Consider the following 23,164-nt stretch of genomic DNA (forward strand, 5'->3'; position numbering starts at 1 on the left):
TTTTTGTCGTAACTAGACTTAACACTGCCAGTCTAAACCTTGAAGAACAACAACACAGTTCAGGGATCGAAGCTGTATAAATAACAGATGGACAATGAAGCTATTTGTAATTTTTATTTTCGAACACATTGATCAATATTGAGTAGTGACTATTACGTTCCCTTTTACAATTAAAAAGAAGGTATCAATAGCTTTGTGAGGGGAATTCACACCGTACGAGACCAAAAGTATTTGAGAAGACTTCGTCTCAATTATTCAAATGTTCCAATTTATGTAATGTGTTTGATTGGGAGCGCAGTTTAAGTAAACTTTTTTTTTAAAAAAAAGATTTATTGTCTAAGACAAGCTACACATACATGTGCAATTAGAAATTAATAGAAAGTTTAAAAATAAAAAATTCTTTTTTGGATCATTAATCCTCATCGTGTTGTTATAATTACTTATAATTTAACTCACCTGTAGATAAGTAATAAGTAATACATATTAAAGTTTAAACTAATACATAAAATATTTCATAGAAATAATGGATCAAAATCTCCCTAAAGTATCACATTTTTGTTAGTTACATATTTAAACTATGCGACAAATGACAAACTGCGTGGAACCACCTCCTTAGAGGCGCATGAGGGGCCAAAAAAGCCATCTAGGCGGCTTTTACGGCTACTAATTAAACCACGGACTAAGCAAAATAGAGGGAGGAGACACAACAAAAAAAACTTGTGAATATATAGATATGTTCTTCAACCTCTCAAAGTTTAGATATAATTTTGTTCACGATATTTGATTCATGTTTTTCAACCCCAACAAACGATAAATCAAAATCTTATACACTGAAATCGTTGTAAAGTCGAACCAAATGAGAGTTGGTTTACTTGAATTTCTCTATAACGAATAGAGAACTCTCAGTGAAATAGGTCAAAAGTGACACTTCGTTTTTCTCTTTACCTTTATTTTAATCTTCCTTTTAATTTTTAATTCCTTTTTTCTTTTAACTTCTATTTTTTTTTGTAGTTTTACTTTTTTACTTAGAATTAAAATCATTGATAATCTAAATGAAATTTGAAAATAATAATTAAATAACATGTATAGTATCACTTGACGTTCTTTAATTTTTTTAGAGCATAATGTCACGTCCTTAATCTTTTACTAAGCGCACGTACGACACTTGACAACTTGCTCACATTCTTGCATTACTTGCTCACGATCAGGGGCGGATCTAGCATGTAATTAGGGGGTTCATCCGAACCCCCTTCGACGAAAAATTATACTATTTATACATGGTTAAAATATTTTTTTATGTATAAATAGTAGATGTCGAACCTCCTTCGGCTAGTTCGTGTACTTTTTCAGATTTTGAACCCCCTTATTAAAAATCCTGAGTCCGCCACTGCTCACGATCTTGCTATGCCAAGTCAGCCTAAGATTCTAGGAATAGCTAAGAGAATGGAAGAGAGAACACAAAAGAAATGTTATGAAGAATGTTGTAGATAACTTTGATTGAATTTTGTTTGATGTTTTGGTTGATGAATTTACAAATGGATGCCCCTCTATTTATACTACTCATCTTGGAGCTCAAGTGTAAATAATAATTTCTACATAAGTCTCTACATATTTATATTAAAGTCCTTTCTCTAGAACTTTCTACATGTCTAGAATATTCTAGGAATCTTTCATGCAAATCTATAATCTTTTATGAAAAATATTCATATTTCTCTAGAATCATCCATTAGGACAACTCTTTTTTCTATGTAAGCCTTTCTATATGAGCAACTTTGTGTCATGCGACACTTGCGTGGCGCTTATATGCCACGATGATGTGGACAATAAACACCTTACATAACATAAAATGAACCGGGGATGATTAACATCTGAAAACTATAGTTCAGGGGTAATGTAAACTTGACATAATTGAAGTATGCAACTAATGATTTTCTTCTTCTTTATTTTAACGGAAAAGAGACTTTAGAAATATATCATTGGGGCAGAATATATTAAATTCATCTCCTTTATTCAAACTAGCCGTTAGAAGAACCAACTCAGCTCAACACCGCTCTTCTTGTCTCTCTCTTCTTCCCCATTATACTTGTTAGCTTTCTTGATTTCCTCCTCAAATTCCTCAAGATTTTCTCTCCATAACCCTTCAAATTCATTTCTAATAAACACATAAAAATGTTTACAGAAGGTTTGGATGAGTCTGCAATTAACTGGATCAAACAGGTAACAAAGTTGCCATCTTTCTTGTATACTTCCTGTTTTTTAGTCTGTAAAATTGTTGAAATTCTGCAACATTTGTATAAAGCAACTTTTTACATGTGGGGTTTTGTTATTTTTGATTTCTGAATGAATCTTGAAATTTTGGGTGCAGGGGTCTGAAGTTAAACAATCATGTAATACAAGATCGCCTTTATCTGAAAAGCTTGATGATAGATACCCAATTCCCAGATCTCCTTTGGCTTGTTATACGCCGAATTCACATGTATTACCACCCTTGAAATTTCATTCTGGTCTTTTGAAACCCCTTAATACAGTGGCACTTAGCGTAGATAGCAATGAAGATGATTGCAATTTCGACTATGATGATGAAGAAATTGAGAGTGAGAGTGTTGCTTCAGCTTCAGAGGAACTTAATGTCCATTACTCTGAAGAAGAAGAAGCAATTGGCACAAATTCATCTCAAATTAAAGCAGCTGGATTAAGCAATCGAAATGGGTCCACACTGAATAGAGGAATTTTACAAGAGAATCTTCGAATTGAAGTACCGGGAAATGCTAGGAGATTTACTGAGGGAAGTGGACAGAAAGCTAATATTTTGGGTATTCCTAGCTATCTGCGTGAAAAAGTTCTACCACATAGCGCCTATGTAAGAATTCCTTGTCTGTTGTCGCATAATTAGCCTTATACATGTTATTTCTTGCTTTTGGTATCTGTGACCATCTATTGCCTACCGTGTTTCAGTTACAGCATTATTTAGTTGTTGTTACTGTTGTATTGATTTCCTCATTAATTGACATGTTTTCTTCGCTGCCGTTTTTCCTTTTTCATAACTATGTACTATGATTTTCTGCATTTGAGCTGAGGGTCTTTTGGAAACAACCTCTCTATCTCCATATGGTAGGGTAAAGTCCGCTGACACTCTACCTTCTCTAAATCTCACTTGTGGGATTTCATTGGGTTTGTTGTTTTCCTTGCCTAAATACAATCTAGTGCAGTACAATGCAACTAATTTGAGGTAGGGGTAACGTCTGCGTACACAGATCCCACTTGTGGGATTTCACTAGGTACGTTGTTGTTGTTGTCCTTGCCTAAATGCAATCTAGTGCAGCACAATGCAATTAATTCATATTGGTTGGTCGATTGATTGGTTGTATAGTAATGTTTCTAAATTTTGTGTTTTTCTTGATGTGAAGTTGGAACGGAGTCAGGATATTTAGTTTATGGATTTTGAATCACAACTCTTTTTGCTTATTGGGTTCTAAATAGTTTATTTATACATATTAAGTGAATCTTTTAACACAAATACATGATTTGAGCCTAAATGATTGGGTTCTGCCAACTCTGTAACTACAATGTTGGCTCCGCCCCTGATTATTTATTGAGAAGTTAACTATTTGTAAATACAGGCAACACCCGTTGGTAAGCTAATTGATTTAGGAACCCCGAGTGCACCACCGATAGTTGATATTGGAGCAGATGAAGCTAACTCTGAACTAGCAAGTGGATTGAGCACTTCTGGAGGATTGACTGAAACTGAGCATAATTATAAGGAAGCTTTTTCAGAAACACCAGAAGAGGCCTGGTATGGAAATGGATTGTGTATTTCTGAAGGATTGTCTAGAACACAGGACAGCAATAAGATAAATATTCCAAACGTTGCACAAGTTCTTTCAGAGACTGAAAATAGAGGGTATGAAAAAGTAGAACTGACCTTCAGAATATGTAAATATTTGCAAATGTCCGTCATTTCAGCATGAAGTTCAAGAAACCAATTACAGTTTCATTTTGATGCAGGGGAGATAAGGCAAGTGATGCACTTCCCTATTCCCAGCAAGGGAATTCGGTGGGATTTCCAAGCCGTTATGATACCAGGTTTTACTTCACTTCATTTGTTTTTCTTGCTACTCTTGCTAAACAACTCTCTTTTATATAAGTGTGGAACTGTGTCATTTCCTGTTCTGTTTGTTAGCATGGACTTTTTCTGAATCTAATTTTCTTTTAGAGTGCAATTACTGAACATTTCTTTGAAAACAACAGTCAAAACGGATGGCAAGTTCTCCTGGCTTATGATGCTTGCATCCGTCTATGCCTAAATGCTTGGGCAAGAGGATGTGTTGAGGCACCTGAGTTTTTACGTGATGAATGCCAGATGCTTCGAAGTGCTTTCTGGTATGCTAGCATATCTTTTCTCATATTGAATCACTTTAAAAACACCTTTTTATGGATTCGACTTAATTTCCATGACTAATATTCGCTCTATCTTATCCAACTTCTCAGCTTGCAGAAACTGTTGTTGCAACCTCGATGCATGCAGACAACAGAAAGGAGTCATAAGACCAATGGACAAACATTACCCTTAAAAGTGAGAAAGTTAGTCGGGAAGGTTCGTGTGGAAGGTATAACTCAAAAACAATTATTTTTGCTTATTTTTTTGAGGTTATTGGTAGTGCACTTCTTTGCTCTTCTTTTTTTTTTTTTGTGTGTGTGTGTGAGAGTGAGGTAGGTGCGTGATTTATAATTTAGAGCTAGTAATTTCTACTCGTATGAAGACATTCTAATAATAAGTTATGGTTTCATCCAACTGTTTGCTACACTATCTTGTTTACTTTTAGACACATTACTTTTCAATTAAACATTGATAAGTCAATGAAATAAAAGCTGTCAAACTACATGTAGATCTCTTATTCTGTAATGTAATGTGTATCTTTAACTTACATATTGCAGTAAGAAAGTTAAGAATTGTACCAAAGAGGAAGCTTAAGAGCACCAACTCAATGCGAGGTGCAATTAGCATGCATGCAGGAGCAGATTATGTCCGACATGTTTCATCACTGGTGAAAAATGGAATCAACTCTCTTAAAATTCATTCATCTCTGTTGACATGTGAAGGTTAGTAGTTCTTATTGAAAGAGTTTAGTAGTTCTTATTGAAAGATTCTTTCTCTTCCATTGGATCGAGGAAACAATTTACCTAAAATGCTTGAGTAGAAGAAACATAGTCTTCTAAAAGATTTATTGAGTTTTTCGACGACAGCTATACTTGATTCTTTTGAATGGTGGTTATTCTAGGGGATGATAGCAAACTGATTGATTTTATTCTTTATTTCTCCTTGTAAACTATGATGGTCTCTAGGTGTGAAAATATGATGATTGGAGAGTGCTTAAAGGGAGGGGATATCTTTGACGTTAAATCACATGGAGAGAAGTGTCTCAAAAGAACTACTACCTCTAGCAACAAATGCGAACTTGGTTAATAATAGAATGCAGTGGAAGCAAGGAATACCAACTAGTAATCGTTATTATCTGTTATAGAAGGTGTCTTTAAGGAGGTATTTAGTATGTTTGTGGATATTTATGTCAATTTTAGTGTGAGATTTAGAGATACTCTAGTTTTAAAGAACTCCTAATTTTTTCTAGAAAACAAAATATTAAGTATTAGAATGAAATGACCTGAATCAAGTGTAATGGTTCCCATAGATTCATACAACCGACCCCACCTAGTTCAAGGTCGAGGCCTAATTGATTCATTACCTAATAAAGCATTGATGGTATGTGTAGGTTATTATGTGCGTGTTGAGAATTTACGTGAGCTCCCTGAAAATAAGTAGATCTTTTGGACCTATCAAAATCAAACAAAAACATGTAGAGCTTTTTTGATCCTCATACATAAGTAAGATAATTGTTTTTCCACTCTATTCTCTGCAGAATCCTTGAGATGCTTAGTTGTCCTGAAGAGTTCAACTGAAGATACTAAATTCGAACCAAATTCTGCTGTTACGCTGATATCGGGAAGTGGTGATCACCATGACTTGTAAGTTGTCATTTTACTTTGTTGCTGTCCATAGTGGCTGTATGCTTATAAGTCCACTTGAATAACCTTCGCTTGCACTTGCTTAGAGTCCTGAATATTGTTAGGAAAGTGAAGATCAAGTTGTGTGGATATCTAATAATTGAGCACTTCTCAAGATTAGGATAAGCTTTATATGGTGGCGGGAGGCTAAAGGAACTTCTTTTCTCTGATTAAAATCTGCAAGAAGTTGAAAATGGGTCACCTTTTAAGTTAAAAAAGAAGTCCTGAATATTATTAGGAAAATGAAGATCAAGTTGTGTGGATATCTAATAATTGAGCACTTCTCAAGATTAGGATAAGCTTTATATGGTGGCGGGAGGCTAAAGGAACTTCTTTTCTCTGATTAAAATCTGCAAGAAGATGAAAATGGGTCACCTTTTAAGTTAAAAAAGAAGATGTTTATAATAAGATTTTTTGTGATTCCATGTCTGGATGCTTCCATTCTATGCATAGTTCTGTACTTCCAGATTTCTATTTGTAATATGTATATGATGATCTAGCTCGGGGATCAAACCGTGATGTTGAGATGTTAATTTCTCCATACAAGATAACACATGCTTCTGAATTCAGTTTTCCAGAGAACCAAGGAGATGCTCTTTTGCTTGAAGTACAAGATATGAGGAAAAGTACTTTGGGTCGAACTTCAATACCAGTTTCAGCCGTGGCTGACAATAATGTATGTCTAGTCCTCCAAGTTGTCATTATTTTTTAACTGATTTATTTAGTTGTCAAATTTTTATCATTACCGCCTTCTGACATCAGTTTTGTAATTGCTCCAGAATGATAAGATTCGCTGGTGGCCCATTTATCATGATGATAATGAATGTGTTGGGAAGGTTCAGCTATCAATCAATTGTACAATCACAACTGATGAGACAACACAAGTCAAGGTTTAACCATGGACACCACTAATTTTCATTTCAGTTCGATGGAACATGTTCTTTTTTGTCTTAGTCTTAAGGTTGAAAAGGAGAAGGAATGTGAGTACAGAAGAGATGATATCAATTGTTCTTCCACTCAAGCTAGTGGTTATAAATTTATTTTTAGTTCACCTACTAACTTCCTAAGCATAACTTTCAATCAACATCAGTGCCTGTTTCTGTTCTGGGATTTATATACATTGTTTTTGCAATTGACATTTGAGATGCTAAAATGACATTTCACTGGAGACAACCTTAGGCCCTTTTGAGGAGACCATTCACTTGAGGTGTCTACTCCTGAGGCCCTCTTGTAGTTCAATAGTGTTATATGCCTGTTATTGTTAAAATATAGTACTAAAACTGTGCTAACTCATTTTATAGGTTTTCAAATTAGTAATAACATTTGATATGCATTTGATTCCTATTTATGACAGAGTGGACCGATTGCGGAGACTCTTGCATATGATCTGCTACTGGAGGCTTCAATGCGTGCTCAACAATTCTGTGCACGAAGTTTAAGGTCTGAGGAACCTTGGAACTGGTTACTCACAGAATTTTCTGAGTACTATGGGGTAACAGACACCTATACTAGATTGAGGTACTTAGCTTGTGATATAATTTTCATCAACCAGATATGGAATGTTATATTTTCTTGAATGTCATGGAACTGGTTACTCACAGAATTTTTCTGAGTACTATGGGGTAACAGACACCTATACTAGATTGAGGTACTTAGCTTGTGATATAATTTTCATCAACCAGATATGGAATGTTATATTTTCTTGAATGTCAACAGGTACCTTTCATATGTCATGGATGTTGCGACTCCAACAAAAGATTGTTTGGAGCTCATTCATGAGTTGCTTGTGCCAGTTATGAAGGCAAGGAGTGACAGAAGTATGACAAGACAAGAGGTATTGAATTCTATTCAAGCTTGATCATCAGCTGGAGATTTAGACATTGCAAATTGTTTCACAAAATGAAATTCCACAGAAATGCTAATCTAGTTTCCAATAATTGCAAGAATTCTAACAGTTTCTGAAATTCATTGCAGCATCCTTTTTATTTCAAACATATTACTCCCTTCTGCCATTTCATTTTGACCTGCTTTGCATTTTACTATGTCCAGAAAAGATTGAACTCTTCCTTCTAAGGGGAGGGAAATGTTACCATTTTAGAGAAGGTCCAAAGTAATATATACTTTATGCATTTTCAAGCTTAACGTGATATTTTAACCTCCACGTCCTTTTTTAAGCATATGTTTAATCAATTCAAATATAGTAACTTAGTTAAACTTTCTTCTTTCTTATGGAAGGTCCACTAGGTTAAACAAATTGTGTTAAAGGAGGAGGTACTTTTATAAACCTTCTATACAACCAAAACAAATATATTTAATGAGCGATAAATCAGTTCATCCAATTAGATTTTTGATGTAGTGCTGCAACACCAGCCTCCCTCTAATCACAGTAATCAAACATAGAGAGCACGTTAACATAATGAGGTAAACTTGCGGTTTTTTCTTGTTTCAGAAAAGTTTGCTTCTGGATTGTGAAACTGAGATTGAAGGTCTCTTGGCCACTGTGTTCGAAAACTACAAGTCATTGGATGAAAGCTGTCCTATAGGCTTAGCAGACATGTCAGCTCCTATACCAGAAACTGCAGCACCAGCACTTGTTCCTGCCGTGCAAATTTACACTCTTCTCCATGATATACTTGCTCAAGATGCACAAATGACACTTAGGAACTATATACAGGTTAATCCTCTTTTACATGTCCAAAAAAGTTGAGCTTTAACATTTTAATATTCTTTTGTATTTTTAAAATGTAGTCTTAACCATTGATTAGATCTCACCTTCCACATATTGATCCCAACCTTGACATCCATCGCAATTACTGACTTTAGAATTTGGTGTAACAACTTAGTACTCTAATTACAAAATGTACTCTGATGGAAGCTAGTCGAGTCGGTTTATCTAGATAATGGTCCATGGGAAAAAGACAGAATAAAGGAAGAAGAAATTCTTGCTGGGGAGATGATACCATATTCTGTGTTTGCACTTGATGGTTTTAAAGTTAGACAAACCAAGCTAGATAACAATGTAAGTTGGACATATTAAATGAATGCAAGTGTCTCTTCTGCACATTCAGATAAAAGAGTTGTGAGCAGCTGGTTGTCTGGTTTTGATTGCACCACTTGTCTAATCACAAGTCTAACAATATTATAATTTAACAGACAGCAGCAGCAAAGAGGTGCCGAAAGCACATGATGGAAACTGACGACTTCTTGTCAATAAACCTTGATGGCTTTGTCATGGATTCAGTAACAATATCCACTGCTTATTCGAAGATGAAGAACCTCTGTTCCCACATATCAAATGAAATCCAGGCAGATATTAAGATCCATAACCAACATATACTTCCTAGGTACGTTGGAACTAATAGTAAGATGCATTTGGCACCAATCAGATGTTGCACTATCCATGATTATGTTAGATTACATTGCCTACAATTACTGCTCCAAGTTTTTATATTATACTGACTGTTGCAGTTGTGCAACTTAAACTGCTATCGATTGACTTTAATGGTACATTCCTTTTTCAGTTCAATTGATCTCTCTAGCATAACGGCATCAGTTTATAGCACTGAATTGTATAAGAGGCTCAAGAACTTTCTTGCTGCATGGCCTCCATCGAGTCCTTCTCCACATGTGAATGAGCTTTTGATTGCAGCAGCTGATTTTGAGAGGAATCTAGACTCATGGAACATCAGGTAATCTTGAATAAAAGTATATTTGTAAACAAATACTATTTTTAGGCTTGCTTAGACAACTTCTTCTCACATTGTTCTGTCCTATCATGCTTCAGCTCAGTGCAAGGTGGTGTAGACTCAAGGGGTCTCTTTCATAGTTATATAATGGTATGGATAGAAGATATGCAACTTCACTTACTTGAGCTTTGCAAGGCAGAAAAGGTACACAACACTGCTCTAATACTCACTTAAATATCCCGGTATCTCTTTTGTGCATCATAGGCTAAAGATTTTCCGGAGATGCAATTGGTTTGATTAGGCAGCATATTTCTCACTCTATCACCTCTTTCAGGTGTTATGGTCTGGAGTTGTTACAAACTATTCGACTTCTCCTTTTGCTGAAGAAATGTTCGAAAAAACCAAACAAATGTTAACCGAGTATGAAGTAGTGATCAACCGTTGGCCTCAGTACACAGTCATTCTGGAGAATGTAAGCTCTATTTTGGTATCCAGGGAACATTTAGACCAATGCTTGATGTGTTTTATGACCCTTCTGTTTGCTGATAATGCTTTCTGCTGATGTTATATATAGGCTGTTGCTAATGTAGAAAGAGCAATTATAAAAGCCATGGAGAAACAGTATAATGAGATCTTGACCCCCCTGAAGGACAGCATTCCAAAGAAGCTCGGAATGCAAGTTCAGAAATTAGCAAGAAGGCAATCAACCACTCTTTATAGCATTCCTAATCAGGCAAGTGCTAATAATATATTGATAGGTTATAAGAATCAGTGTGTTTATGAAAGGTGAATATTAAAAGAGAGAGATGCGAGCTCTTTTGGAATATTCCTATATCGAAGAATGCATAGATGCACTAACTAAATATGCTTGGCCTTGTTTTGACAGTTGGGGACTTTCTTGAATACAATCAAGAGAATTCTTGACGTCCTACACTGTAAACTAGAGGACATTTTGAAGTCGTGGGCATCCTATCTACCAGCAAATGGAGAGAAGAAGTCCAACTTCGGGGAGCAACTGAATGGAGTTACAGTATTGCTGAGGACTAAATACAAGAACTACATACAGGCAATAATAATCAAGCTTGCCAATAATGTAATCAACTACTATCTCATATTTAATTTGGCTATATTTATCATTCACAACAAAAACCATGTGATAGCTAATGTACATTTTATCACATGCATGAAATGAGGTTCATCTTGTTCTACTTTTTGACTGCTGCAGACACAATCGAATCGTTGCACACGTTTGCAGAGGATTTTGGAGGAAACAAAAGAAACAGATGGGGAGGCTGAGATCCGTGAAAGACTGCAAATGCTGAATTCACAACTCTCAGATTCCATAAGCAACTTGCAGGAAGTCTTTACAAGTGCAATATTTGTTGCAATCTGTCGTGGATATTGGGACAAAATGGGACAGGTTGGTTAATCTGTGGCCATCTCAAACTTGAGCTATTCAACGACAACGATTTTGTCTCTTTTTTTTTTCCTTCCTCGAGTACCATGTAATGACATTATGTTCTTTTTTCTTATACTACTAGATCATACTGAAATTTTTAGAAGGAAGAAAAGAGAATCGAGTATGGTATAGCGGTTCCTACCATGCTCTTGGGGTAAGTACAACTAAAATTCAGTGTATATAATGTATATTTTACAAAATGGTTCTTGAAAATGTTATGTATTTGCATGATTTGCTTTTACAGGTTCTGGACGATATATTTGCTTCCCAAATGCAAAGATTGCAAGGAAACGCGTTGCAAGAGAAGGATATTGAGCCCCCACGTTCAATTGTCGAAGCTCGAGCTATACTCTGTAGAGACACTAGCAATTGTCCAGATTCCTCCAACTACTTGTATTTTTAGGAATACAAAGACTCCTTCATATGCTCTTGGTGTACTATGACGTTTTTTTGGTTTACTATTTCTTCATGTTCATATATATTCTTTTGTATGTAAAATTTCCAATTCTTTTTGTAAGCTGTCATCAATAAGAATAAAATACTTGTCTCATACAAAAATTCCAAAGGTTATTTCAAATTGTGTCCTGAGTTGGTTCTTTTTTTGATGCATTACTGGATACACCTAGTGAGAGAGAATCTTTGATAGCCTGTGTATGTTTAATGAATGACAAATTTTTCAAAAACTGAAATTCTCGACTATTGATCAAATCGGAAGGAATTAAGCCGCAGAAGCAACCGCTAATGCTTGTAATAGGGTAGACGGTGTACATCACACTTTTTAGGATTTAACCTTTCCCTATACCTCGCTAATACTTGATGTTTTTTGTGCCAAACTGCTTTATTTTTTAAAAAAATAATCTTGTAGGAAATGGGCATGATTTCACTTAATCATAATAAAATATCCAAGTTGGTCAAAACCACAATATATTTAAGTATAAATATGCTATAATTTCCTCTCACGTAATCCAAAATCCTTAGAATAAGTTATCTTATTCATGAACGTGATATTTATTTGTTTGAGCCTTCATTATTTTTTATTTTTATTTGACAACATTAATTAAATATTATTGATTGAGCATTAATAGTTGTATACTAAATAAACTAATTCTTCAGAAAATTGGTTAATCTTCAATAAAAGAAGTTTCGGCGAAAACCTTAATTAAATAGAGCTAGTAAAAAAAATATCAAGATTTTTTTTATATATATAGAAAATACACATATTGATCATTAGTAAACATTAACAAAATGACTATGTGACTCATGTCCGCAAGAAGCAATTGATACACAGAGGGTGGTGCATAATGCAATACCACCAAGGTTCGGTCTTGCTTTCTTCCAAACTTTGTCAGGTGATCTGTACAATAGTGATCTTGTCCCAACATATGAATTAGACAACTCTCGACCTTAGACAACATAATCTTACACTCTTCATGGTCATAAATTTAGTTAGGAACTAATTAGCTGTGTAAATGAAATTTTCAATTGTATAAATATAGCACCAGATGTACATTACTATTACTCTGCTCTCTCTTCTAATAATATGACCCAAATATACCTAATATACTTTTATTATTACTTAATGGATCAAATATATCATTAATCTAATAAATATATTATTTATATTATTTTAAAATACATTTTATTCTTAATAGTTATTGTCTCCTTTTCTTTAATATTGTTTTTATAGTATTCTTAAAAGATATAAAATGTTTAACTTCACATAATAATATTTCTATTTATTATAGCAAAGATTAATTCACGTTGATGAGATATTAGACATGTGTTTGCAATATATTACTTTAGATATTACTGTATTTTTTTTTTATTAATATGAAGATTGGATAGTTTAATCTAAAATCTTATAAAATTAATTTATTATTTAAAATAAGGTTTATTGACCCCTTTTTTCCCTTTTTCTTTTATGATTGTCAGTATTGTTTGTGTAAAAATAAAATCATAAAATTCACTTTTAATTTTTTGAAGTCCCAAAATTTTGGGGCATTAAAGCACGGGCTTTATTACCTCTACTTTGGGATGCCCTTGTATGTACATGTATTATTAATATTAGTTTCTGGGAACATGCTTTACATATTTGTCTCTTATTATTATTATAAATTTTTTATATATTTAGAAAGTTGAATTATAAAATGGAAAATGTTAAAATAAACAATATTAATTTTACCATTTACATTTTATTCATTAAAAAGAATGATAAAAATGGAACGTTGCATTTGCTATCAAACAAGAAATATGTGAAACTAATTGAGATAATATAGTCTCTCATGGTATGAATATGTTGATGAATTCCTGATTCAAAAATTAATAAAGACATGTAAAACCTTTAAAGAAATTAACAATGGCATGAGACAAATTTAGAAGGAGGTTAAGAACAAACAAATTTGTATACAAACATGAATACATTTTATTATAAAAATATATACTGTCAAAAAATTAAATCTCAATTACATATTGAACATATTACAACAAAAAATTTCTAAAATTTCTACCAAACAAATGACTGTATTTTTCTGAAAAGAACCTGATCATTGAAGTTTAACTATAACACGACAAGATTGTCTTGAGAATTTCGGCTTGAACCAGAACTAACTTGGCAGAACAACAATGACTTGTGATGAGTCTACCGGTATACATACAAGTATAGAAGAAAGAAAATTCGAATTGTACAATGATTGAGGTTAGGGGTTGTGATTTTTTATAGGGATAAAATGCTCGTTAGTGACAGAACTTTGATTAGTATTTTACATACATGTAATAATTAATGGCTAAGGAATGTGAAATTACAAGATAGTAGATGGAAAGATATTGTATCTTTGTAGCAAAGAAGAAGAACACACTAAGCAACAAAATTCCAAAAAAGAAGAATGAAAATAATTTGATATAAAATTGACTTGAAGATACATTCTTCATAGTACATTTTATAGTCTGTCAAAGTATATGAAAAGTTTTATCAAGTGCCGGAAGCTAAAGGAGTAAAAAAATATTTGTAAAGAAGCTTAAAGGACCTAGGCATAAAAGCTGAGAATTTCAATAGATCGAAATGATAATCCAACTTTGAGGTTAGAATCTTTCCACTTTTAATAATATATGATGATAATTATTGAGCATCATGTTATTTTTATCTGTTATAATATCTAATGTGTTATTTTAAAGATAACAATTTCCACATTTTAAGAATACTTATATATATCATTTGATAAACCTCGTAACATAAAAAAATTATTCTCATTAACGATATATATATAAAACTTAAAAGAGAATAATTGAAACTCTATATTACTTGAATGCTAACAATCTACACAAGCCAAAAAAAAAAAAAAGAAGCTATATATCCATAGGAATGACGATAGAGCAATGCGGGGTGAGTTTGAACTTATATAGGGTAGGGTAGGATGGGTTAAAATAATTTTTTTGAAAATTTTATACAAGGCGGGCAGCTTTCATACAACATATAACTAGGGATGTTTACGAAAAAAATGAAAAATCAAATCAAATCGAAGAAAAAATCGACACATATTTTATTTGATTTTAATTTTAAATTTTATAAACCAACATAATTTGGTCTAATTTTAATTTTTAACAAAAAAATAACTGAATCAAAAAGACTATATATATATATATATATAATTTTATGATACATATTATTCTTTTGCATTATTAATTCGTAATCGAAGTGTTTGTCTTTATATTAATCAATCTTAGAATGGAGGGAGTATCATTTATCACTAACATCGTTAACCTTGATCATTTTCCGTTACATAGTTTTAATGTGTTTGTCTTCACCTGGGCCAAAACTGTTCACTTATTCCAAACTTAAAAGGACCTATTATGTTCAAAGTAATACATAAGAACCAAAATTCACTTAACCTTACACATTAAGGACTCTTTTGGATTTTTCCCTCTCAGGGTTTTACATCCACTTCTACAACTACGATGGGAAGTTAAAGCTCAGACCGCCGACCGCCGACCGCCGACCGCCGACGCCACTGGTATCTACTATTTCGATTCCCGCTTCGGTGACGACTTTCTCAATATCGGAAAATGCTCACTTATTACAACATCTACAGATATACTTACCTCTCGTTCTGAGGTGATTTTTTTGCAGTCTCGTTCTTTTACTTGGCTTAATTGTGAAGGAATGATCTAATTTTAAGGTGATTTTTTTCTTTGAAATTGGAAAAAATGCATGTTTCCAGCATACACTCATTGTTTTGTGCGTATGGAATATTGAGCTATTTGTATTGCAAGGTTTAATATTTTTTCTTTAACTTTCATTTTATGTATTTTTTAGCTTTTATTAAATAAATAAATGAAAAGGCACCCAAGGGTGTGATGCAGTGGTGAATAATTCCAGTGGAGACAATAAAACACTAGGGGGTGTTGGTAGGATGTGACAGGTATCTCCGGTGGCGGAGCCACATGTTGCTCCGGGGTTCATCCGAAACCCCTTCTATATAATTTATGCATGATAAAAATAATTTTTTATGTTACATAACAGATGTTAAAACCACTTCTTCAAATTTTGAAACCCTTAAATCAAAATTTTAGCTCCGCCATTGGGTAAAATCAAAATTTTAGCTCCGCCATTGGGTATCTCGTGGAATTAGTTGAAGAGTACGAAAGCTTGTCCGAACACCCGGTCATAAAAAAAAGGACTCAGGAGAAGAACAGAGTATTTTGGTTTAACAGAAACAAGCTTGGTCCCGTATGGTTGTGATGAAATTGAGTTTCTACTTTTATAATCCTTAAATAATGTTTTATTCTTAGTGTACTTGGTCCAAATCTCTAACTGGTGCAGTAGATCTCTAGATGTTTGGATGAGCTTATCTTTGGTTTTCATGACAATATTACATGTTCTTTTGAAGTTAAAACTTTTGAGGCAGTAGTTCTAATTCAGTAGTGTGTATCAATATGGCTGGAGTGGAACAAGGCTTTCTTCGAAGGGTAGAGAACTCATATTTCTAGAATGAAGAATAGATGTTCACAAAATTTGTACTTCTGGTGTAAAATTTGTACTCCTAGCTCAATAGATAGTTTGAACCAGTATATGAATTTCTTGGATATGTTAGGAAGAAGAGTGCAGTAAGGTTCTTTTTGTTCTATGCTGTTTTTGTTTCTTTTCTTGTACCATCTTGGTATCTTTTAATAAAATCTTTACCTTATAAAAAAAGTGTGTGTATATCTATATGTATATATAAACAGACGTGTTTGTGGGTGAGTGCATTAGAACCAGTAATAACACACTGTTGAGTTCTCATTGGTGCCGGATCCTTCACACTTGTTCCTTCCGTAAATATGCAACCAGATGGCTGTTTCACCATTGTTTTTTTTACTTTTTGTAAGAATACAGATTACAGACGGCTTTCGGGACTGAGTTTAGTGAAGGACAGCTTCTGCAATTCCCCTTTTTCTTGCGTTTCTCTCATCCTCTCTTTCTCCGGTGACTGGTAATACTTTTGTGAGCTTCATGTTTTTGTTTCCTTTTGATTTTCCATAAAAAGTTGAAATTTAGATAGGTCATAACTTCTCTTAATTTGATATTAATAAAAAATTATAACTGTGAATTTGTGTTTACGACTGAGATGTGAGGGTTAATCTGTAATAGAATTGTGAGATTTTTCTATGAAACTTGTTATAGATTTTGAATCATTGTTCAGTTTTTTATATAGAAAATGAAGCACCTTTTTCTCATTCATTATTTCTCTGTCATTAAAACAAATTATTAGTCAATAACTCAATATTCAGACTTGGTGTTCATTGATAGTTATTTTGGTTTCAATTTAGTTTTCAAGTTGTCATTGGGACGATGTAGTCACATTTTTACCATTATTTGTAATTTTACAAGTAACATAATTTGATCTATATAAGTTTCGAGGCTTATCATTGTGATCTAATCAATACAACAAACCTGATGTGTTGTTTGAATCCATCTTACCCGCAACATAAGGGTCAGAACCTTATATTCTGATTGCCCTTGGTTGCTCTCTTCTTATCATTGTGACCTAATCAATACAGCAAGCCTGATGTGTTGTTCGAATCCATCTTACTCACAACATAAGGTCAGAACCTTATATTCTGATTGCCCTTGGTTGCTCTCTTCTTTTACTAGTACGACAGTGGGCTGTTTATAGTTTATACATAGGGGTGGGAGCCATGTTTTCACTTCAGCCCCCGATTTCAATTTTTTTTTTTGGAGGAAGATCGGTCTTTTAACTTACATTTGTAATTTACCGAGGGTGGGTGGGGGGTGGGGGGTGGAGGGGAACATCCACTGGTTTATCAATTATAACCAAAGACTAATCCAAAATTTAGACTGGTCAGATAATTGCAGTTTGTACCCACATTCGTAATACAATTATGGTCCGCAACAAAGTCCACCCATGATTCTGACAATTGAAATCTCATGTACTATTCTATGAAATCTTATTTTCTTGTCAAAATTTCTAATAGTAGTACGGTGATGTCTCCATCTATCCTAGAATTTATAGGACACACCTTTGTAATGCCTGGCTCACTGAGATTCAATTGTACTCTATGCAGTATACTTATTGTGGACTATCTTGTTGAAGATACCAATATTTTGCTGTCAGTGCTGTTACTCTAAGCTAACACTATAGTCATGTGGTAATATCATTGTTAGCTGCAAAATAGTATTAGCTAATTGGTTAAATTCTTTTCTTCATTTGGCATACATATAGTAAACAGATTCACAGGTGAAACATGCAATCGTTAAGGCGCAATAGGTTGGAGATGGGGGAAAGCAACTGTGGTGTTCATACCTGTTTGTTATCATCCTTCTTGAGTGTAAAAGAGAATATAGAAGGCCCCACTGAATCATTATTATTAATCCAATTTAATGGATGCTATGCATTTCATAAAGCTGTACGCTGTACCAAAAGAAAAGGAGGGAGAGAATAGTTCACCCTTGTTGATTAGGGTGTTCTGGATAAGGTAGAAGTTCTTATGAAAGATATTGAACTGATGGACTTTTGTTTTAAAGTGATAGCAATGAATTCGTCTTCTAACTCCTGATGTCTTCTTGATTTTTTCTCAGTCAATCGGATATATTTGCAATTGTATTAGACTTCTCACTGAACCCTTGTTGATAGTGGCTTGCGCAGATCTTTAGCTGTCACAATTCAACTTGTAGACATATTTGGGTCTGTAGCTGTGGCTAAGGCTTTATACTTCAGCTGTGTGATTCTAAGGCTTGTTCCTAATTGATGTGTTCTTTATGCTGGTAGTGTAAGAGAATTTATACACTCTTAGTCACTGAAAGATAACTACAAGTAATCATACATAGAAAGAGAATTCTAATATGGGAAATAAAGCAACTTACGTGATACAACAAGTTAAAATATATTAATTGCAACTTGAGACTCTGCTTCTTTGTGCAGATAATCTGTGTTCTGAGCTACTTTTGGAACAAAGAAATGAACTTTGGGAGACTGAAGAACGTGGTAGCTGCTGCAGCCATTGAAGGGGTGGCTGAGGCAAGGGCCAGGATATTTGGTCATGTGCTTAATCCAACCGGGCAGAGATCATCCCACAAGGTTTTACGCAAGAAGCTCATCGGTGAGAAGGTGTCACAATGGTACCCACATGATATCATGAAAGATGATCCTCTTGTGATGGCACGTCAAGAGCAAGAGCGCCTGAGCAAGCTTGAAATGCTTAAACGTCGTGGAAAGGGACCTCCTAAGAAGGGTCAAGGCAAGCAGGCTAAAAAGCGCAACAAATAGAGATGATACTTTCACCGGCTTGCAAATGGTATCAGCAGCTTCGTGCTGTTGCTATACGTTACTCCTTGCAATTTGATTGCCTTTTTGCCACTGATCTCATAGGATTTCTTTCTGCAACTCAAGCATCTACTTTCAATAGTCTTTGTTTTCATGCTTGTTTCTGACTTTTAATATTGCTGATACACATTTGTTAGTATCAACTAAAGTGAATTTAGGGGTTGATTGGTTTGGAGGAACATTTGGGGTTTATTAGTTCAAATGAATAAAAGTTTACGATGACTTTTACAATCTAGAAACATTATAATATTTTCTTGGAGACTCCATGCATGCATAAAGTATTCGCAAATATAAAACATGTACACACAACGTATATATAAAGCATCAAGTCATCTTTACATATTGTAATATAAAATTTATCTTATTTTCATGATTACAAATTTCATATTTTACAAAGATTTTCACATATATATCCTTTGAATGATCTAATAATGTACACTAACAACATATATAACTTAAATTTTACATAGATCGTACATTAAACTCTTATCTACATGAAAGTGACAAAACAAAGGACAAGTTATATATTCAAGAATAACTCTCGATGACTCCACAAATACAAGAATTTAATCAACTCAGCATCCACCGCCGCCGCCGCATCCACCTCCTCCTCCTCCCCCACCGCATCCACCGCCTCCTCCACCACCACAACCGCCTCCACCGTCTCCTGCTTCACCACCACAACCGCCTCCTCTTCTATCACCCCGACGCCTCTTTTGTCCGTTAGAGGAGTCTCCACAAGCAAAAATGACCATAGAAATCATTAAAACAGACATAATAACCATTCCCATCATTATCATTAACCCCGAACCCTCAACCATTGAGCCACCATCTACCACACCATAGAATCGCGCCATTTTTTTTGGCTTAGAATTTAGAACTTATATATCAATTAAATTAATATCATGATCCAAGGAAACAATCTCTTATATAGGCTTTTGTGATGTTTGACTTGACTTTTCTTAATGTTCAACTTCAATGAAGTTGCATTACAGGAACGGCTCAACATAAAATTTATATGTATTTATTTAAAATATATTTTTCTTACTCTTCATATTTTTTTAATAAATGATTTCTTTGGAAAAAAAATTCAATTATTACTTTTAGGTAAGATTATTAATTCAACGTTGAAAAATATTTTTTTTATTAAGACAATCATTAAATAAATTATTAACATAATTCTATAAGTAATAAGTTGATAAACTTTAAATAAAGATGAGATCTTAGAACAATAGAATTGATTTAAGAAGTTGATAAGTTGGTCTCCACTTTAATATACTTGTCGTAATTCTTGAAAATTTAAGAAGATATAAGAAAAGAATTTGCAATTCACTTTGTACAACACTTTTCGACTATCGATTCATATTTTTGACAGAGTATTATTCTAACTTATCAAAAAATTGAATAAGAATAATACAAAATGAGTTAAAAAGAATAAAATAATATAAATATTAGTGGAGAGCACGTAAGAAGACAAAACAATATTTTCTTGATTTTTTCTATTTGAATGGGGTTAAAGAGAATAAAATAATATATTATTTTTTAAAAAAAAATACTTTTTATCATAAATAATTAAATTTTTAATTAAAAAATTACACATTATAATATATTTTTGATAAAAATTTAAGGCCACCCAAAATTGGGGGCCTAAGGCTTATACCTTATTTCTTATAACATAGAGCCGGCCTGAGTTGCAATTAAGTTGATAAAAAAGACGAAGATTTTGATTTGGTCAAAATTGTTTTTAAGTTACTTGAGCTAGGCTGCAACGTAGCTACTAATATATTCACGTCTTTCTTGAAATTTTCAGGAAGTTTCCGGATTTGCTGTGTTATATTGATATATTGAGGTGGAAAGATCGCACAGCTTGCTCATAGTAAAGGTCCCACTTGTATATCGTATTTGGCTGAGGGATATACGATCAATCTTTTCTTTCAGAATCGTGGTCAGAAGCAACAAGGCCGAAAGAAAAAAAATTATCACGGCCTTATTTCCCAAGCTCGGACTTGTTTTCTGGTATTATTGGAAAAATATTCCCGTCGATGGATGATTAAAAATCTGCTAGACTTTTCTCTTATATTGTGGTCCAGATTTATTATTTTATTACCCCACTAGCTGTGGGATCCATCCGAAACAATTAGTTAATAATAGCTACAAATCATTGCAGAAATGTCAAAGGCAGCAAATACATTCTTGCTGTAAATTGAATTGTCAACAAATGTTGACAAATGATTTTTGACTTGTTAATTGAAGGGCAAATTTTTCTCCTAAGAGCCCTCAGCTCATTTGTTAGATACGAATTGAAAGAAAGAAAAATATTTAGAGAGTTGTGAGGATTTCATAAATTATAAGAAAATAGTCTGTGAAGAAAAATAGAGTGTGAGCGATATTTTTTTTAGTAAGGTAGAGATCAAAAGAGTGTTATTCCTTTTGAGTGTATGGTAATCCTTTTTTTGAGTATTGTACTCGTTACTACTCAGTGTAAAATTTCTTATTATAGTGATATCAGTTGCTTCTTTTGGCCAGTGGTTTTTTCCTTATTTAAAAGAGTTTCCATGTAAAATTTTTGGTGTAATTATTTTCCCATTTTATTTCATCATTTTGACCATATATATTTTTATGTTACTCCACGTTTTTCCAACACTAGACATTGTATAAGAAATCAGAGACTTCAAATAAATCAACATATACCATCAAATTTCAGGTGAAGTTTGAAGAGAGACTAAAGTGTGTGCATATCTTATTTCTAAATTGTGATTCGTGAAGGTAAAAACTACTTGTTTTAATAAGTTTTCCACTATATTTCTACACTCATCGAAAATGTTGGATTCATATGAAATAAAAACTTAATTATATTTTCATCCGTCACATGTTACAATCGATTATTTACGTAAAAATTAAAGCGTAAATGAACGAGTCTAACTTTATTAAGTACTAAAAACTTTCAGACTCCATATGCAAAGTTAATATTCGCAAAGATTAAGTGATTGCATATATATGTACACATTACTTGGACTCAGACAATTGAGACTTGCTCTAATGATTAAACACCTTCACCACCAAACCAATCATAGTTCCAGTCATGCTGACGAGTAAGTGAGAACACTACTATAGATCCTTCTGAAGAAATGAATTCTTTTTTCACTTAAACTCGAATTTACATAAATCAAAAAAAAAAAAAAAGCATATCCAAGACCAAGTTATTAACTCCACATCAACAAGACGAATTTAATCACAACCACCACCGCAACCTGTTCCACCGCCTCCTCCACTTCCACGATAGTACCAATCATCGTCCTTCTCGCCATTAGAGGAGTCTCCACAAGCAAAAATGACCATAGAAATCATTAAACCAGACATAATAATCATTCCCACCATTATCATTAAGCCTGATCCTTCAAGTGTTGTGCTAACATTTGATCCCACACCATAGAATCGTGCCATATATATTTATGTTTCGACTTTATGTAATTATCTGCAGAAATAGTCATATGCTTCTAATTAATCTGATCATAATTAATCCAAGGAAACAATCTCTTAACAAGTTGATATATATAGGCATAGTTGTCATGATGTTTGGCTTTTCGTGTGAGTTGACCATTTGATATATTTCGTTTAGGTACCCTTGATTAATTTTGTTATTCTAATAAAGTAGAAACTAAAGTAAAGTTCTATGAAGTTTCAATTTTTCAATATATTATCCAGGAGGGCTATTTTGATTTGGTCATTAATGTTTAAACAACTTAATTTTCAAATCTGTTTACTGGTATTATCGAGAATTAGTCCAATCGATGATCCTAACAAGTGATATTCCACATTAATTATGTTATCCCCATCCTCCAACACACCTGAATCCCTTATTTTCAATGCCACCCCCTAGCACCCATCTCCTACTCCACTTCTTATAGTATTTGTCTTAATTATATATAAATGCTTTCGAAATAATATTTTTTATTTACGTTCAAAACACAAAAAAATAAATAAGAAATCTACTTATTTCCCTATACAACAGTTTCCATCGTACCGACACGCCCTTAAATAACTTGTTTTCTCTTTCCCATTTTTAATCTTTGTAATTAATGTGATAGATGCAATTGATGCATGTAGCCAAGATAAAAAAAAAAGGTGAACGGAGAGAT

At 33.5% G+C, this 23,164-nt stretch overlaps 2 protein-coding genes across 4 annotated transcripts; both read left to right on the forward strand.

Moving 5' to 3' along the window:
* The first annotated feature begins 1,930 nt into the window (after positions 1-1,930).
* On the forward strand, positions 1,931-11,761 carry LOC129893300 (uncharacterized). Its single transcript, XM_055968810.1, has 22 exons — positions 1,931-2,217; positions 2,366-2,860; positions 3,621-3,904; positions 4,009-4,086; positions 4,252-4,383; positions 4,492-4,610; positions 4,939-5,103; positions 5,919-6,024; positions 6,634-6,739; positions 6,843-6,953; positions 7,418-7,581; positions 7,780-7,897; positions 8,513-8,737; positions 9,217-9,407; positions 9,585-9,752; positions 9,848-9,953; positions 10,084-10,221; positions 10,324-10,482; positions 10,636-10,842; positions 10,975-11,169; positions 11,291-11,362; positions 11,453-11,761. Exons 1-22 carry the CDS (start codon positions 2,170-2,172, stop codon positions 11,609-11,611), a joined length of 3,546 nt encoding a protein of 1,181 aa, XP_055824785.1. The 5' UTR covers positions 1,931-2,169; the 3' UTR covers positions 11,612-11,761.
* A 3,313-nt stretch (positions 11,762-15,074) lies between these two features.
* Positions 15,075-19,247, forward strand: LOC129893144 (uncharacterized). Of its 3 annotated transcripts, none has more exons than XM_055968638.1 (3): positions 15,075-15,316; positions 16,570-16,673; positions 18,624-19,247. In XM_055968638.1, exon 3 carries the CDS (start codon positions 18,660-18,662, stop codon positions 18,966-18,968), a length of 309 nt encoding a protein of 102 aa, XP_055824613.1. In that variant the 5' UTR covers positions 15,075-15,316; positions 16,570-16,673; positions 18,624-18,659; the 3' UTR covers positions 18,969-19,247. The 3 variants fall into 3 exon arrangements, with proteins under 3 accessions (XP_055824613.1, XP_055824614.1, XP_055824615.1); XM_055968639.1 differs by having other exon boundaries at positions 16,577-16,673; XM_055968640.1 differs by lacking the exon at positions 15,075-15,316 and adding an exon at positions 15,366-15,380 and having other exon boundaries at positions 16,577-16,673.
* Positions 19,248-23,164: the final 3,917 nt, after the last annotated feature.

Source organism: Solanum dulcamara, chromosome 6 (assembly GCF_947179165.1).
Source record: "Solanum dulcamara chromosome 6, daSolDulc1.2, whole genome shotgun sequence".
NCBI classification, from domain to species: Eukaryota; Viridiplantae; Streptophyta; class Magnoliopsida; order Solanales; family Solanaceae; genus Solanum; species Solanum dulcamara.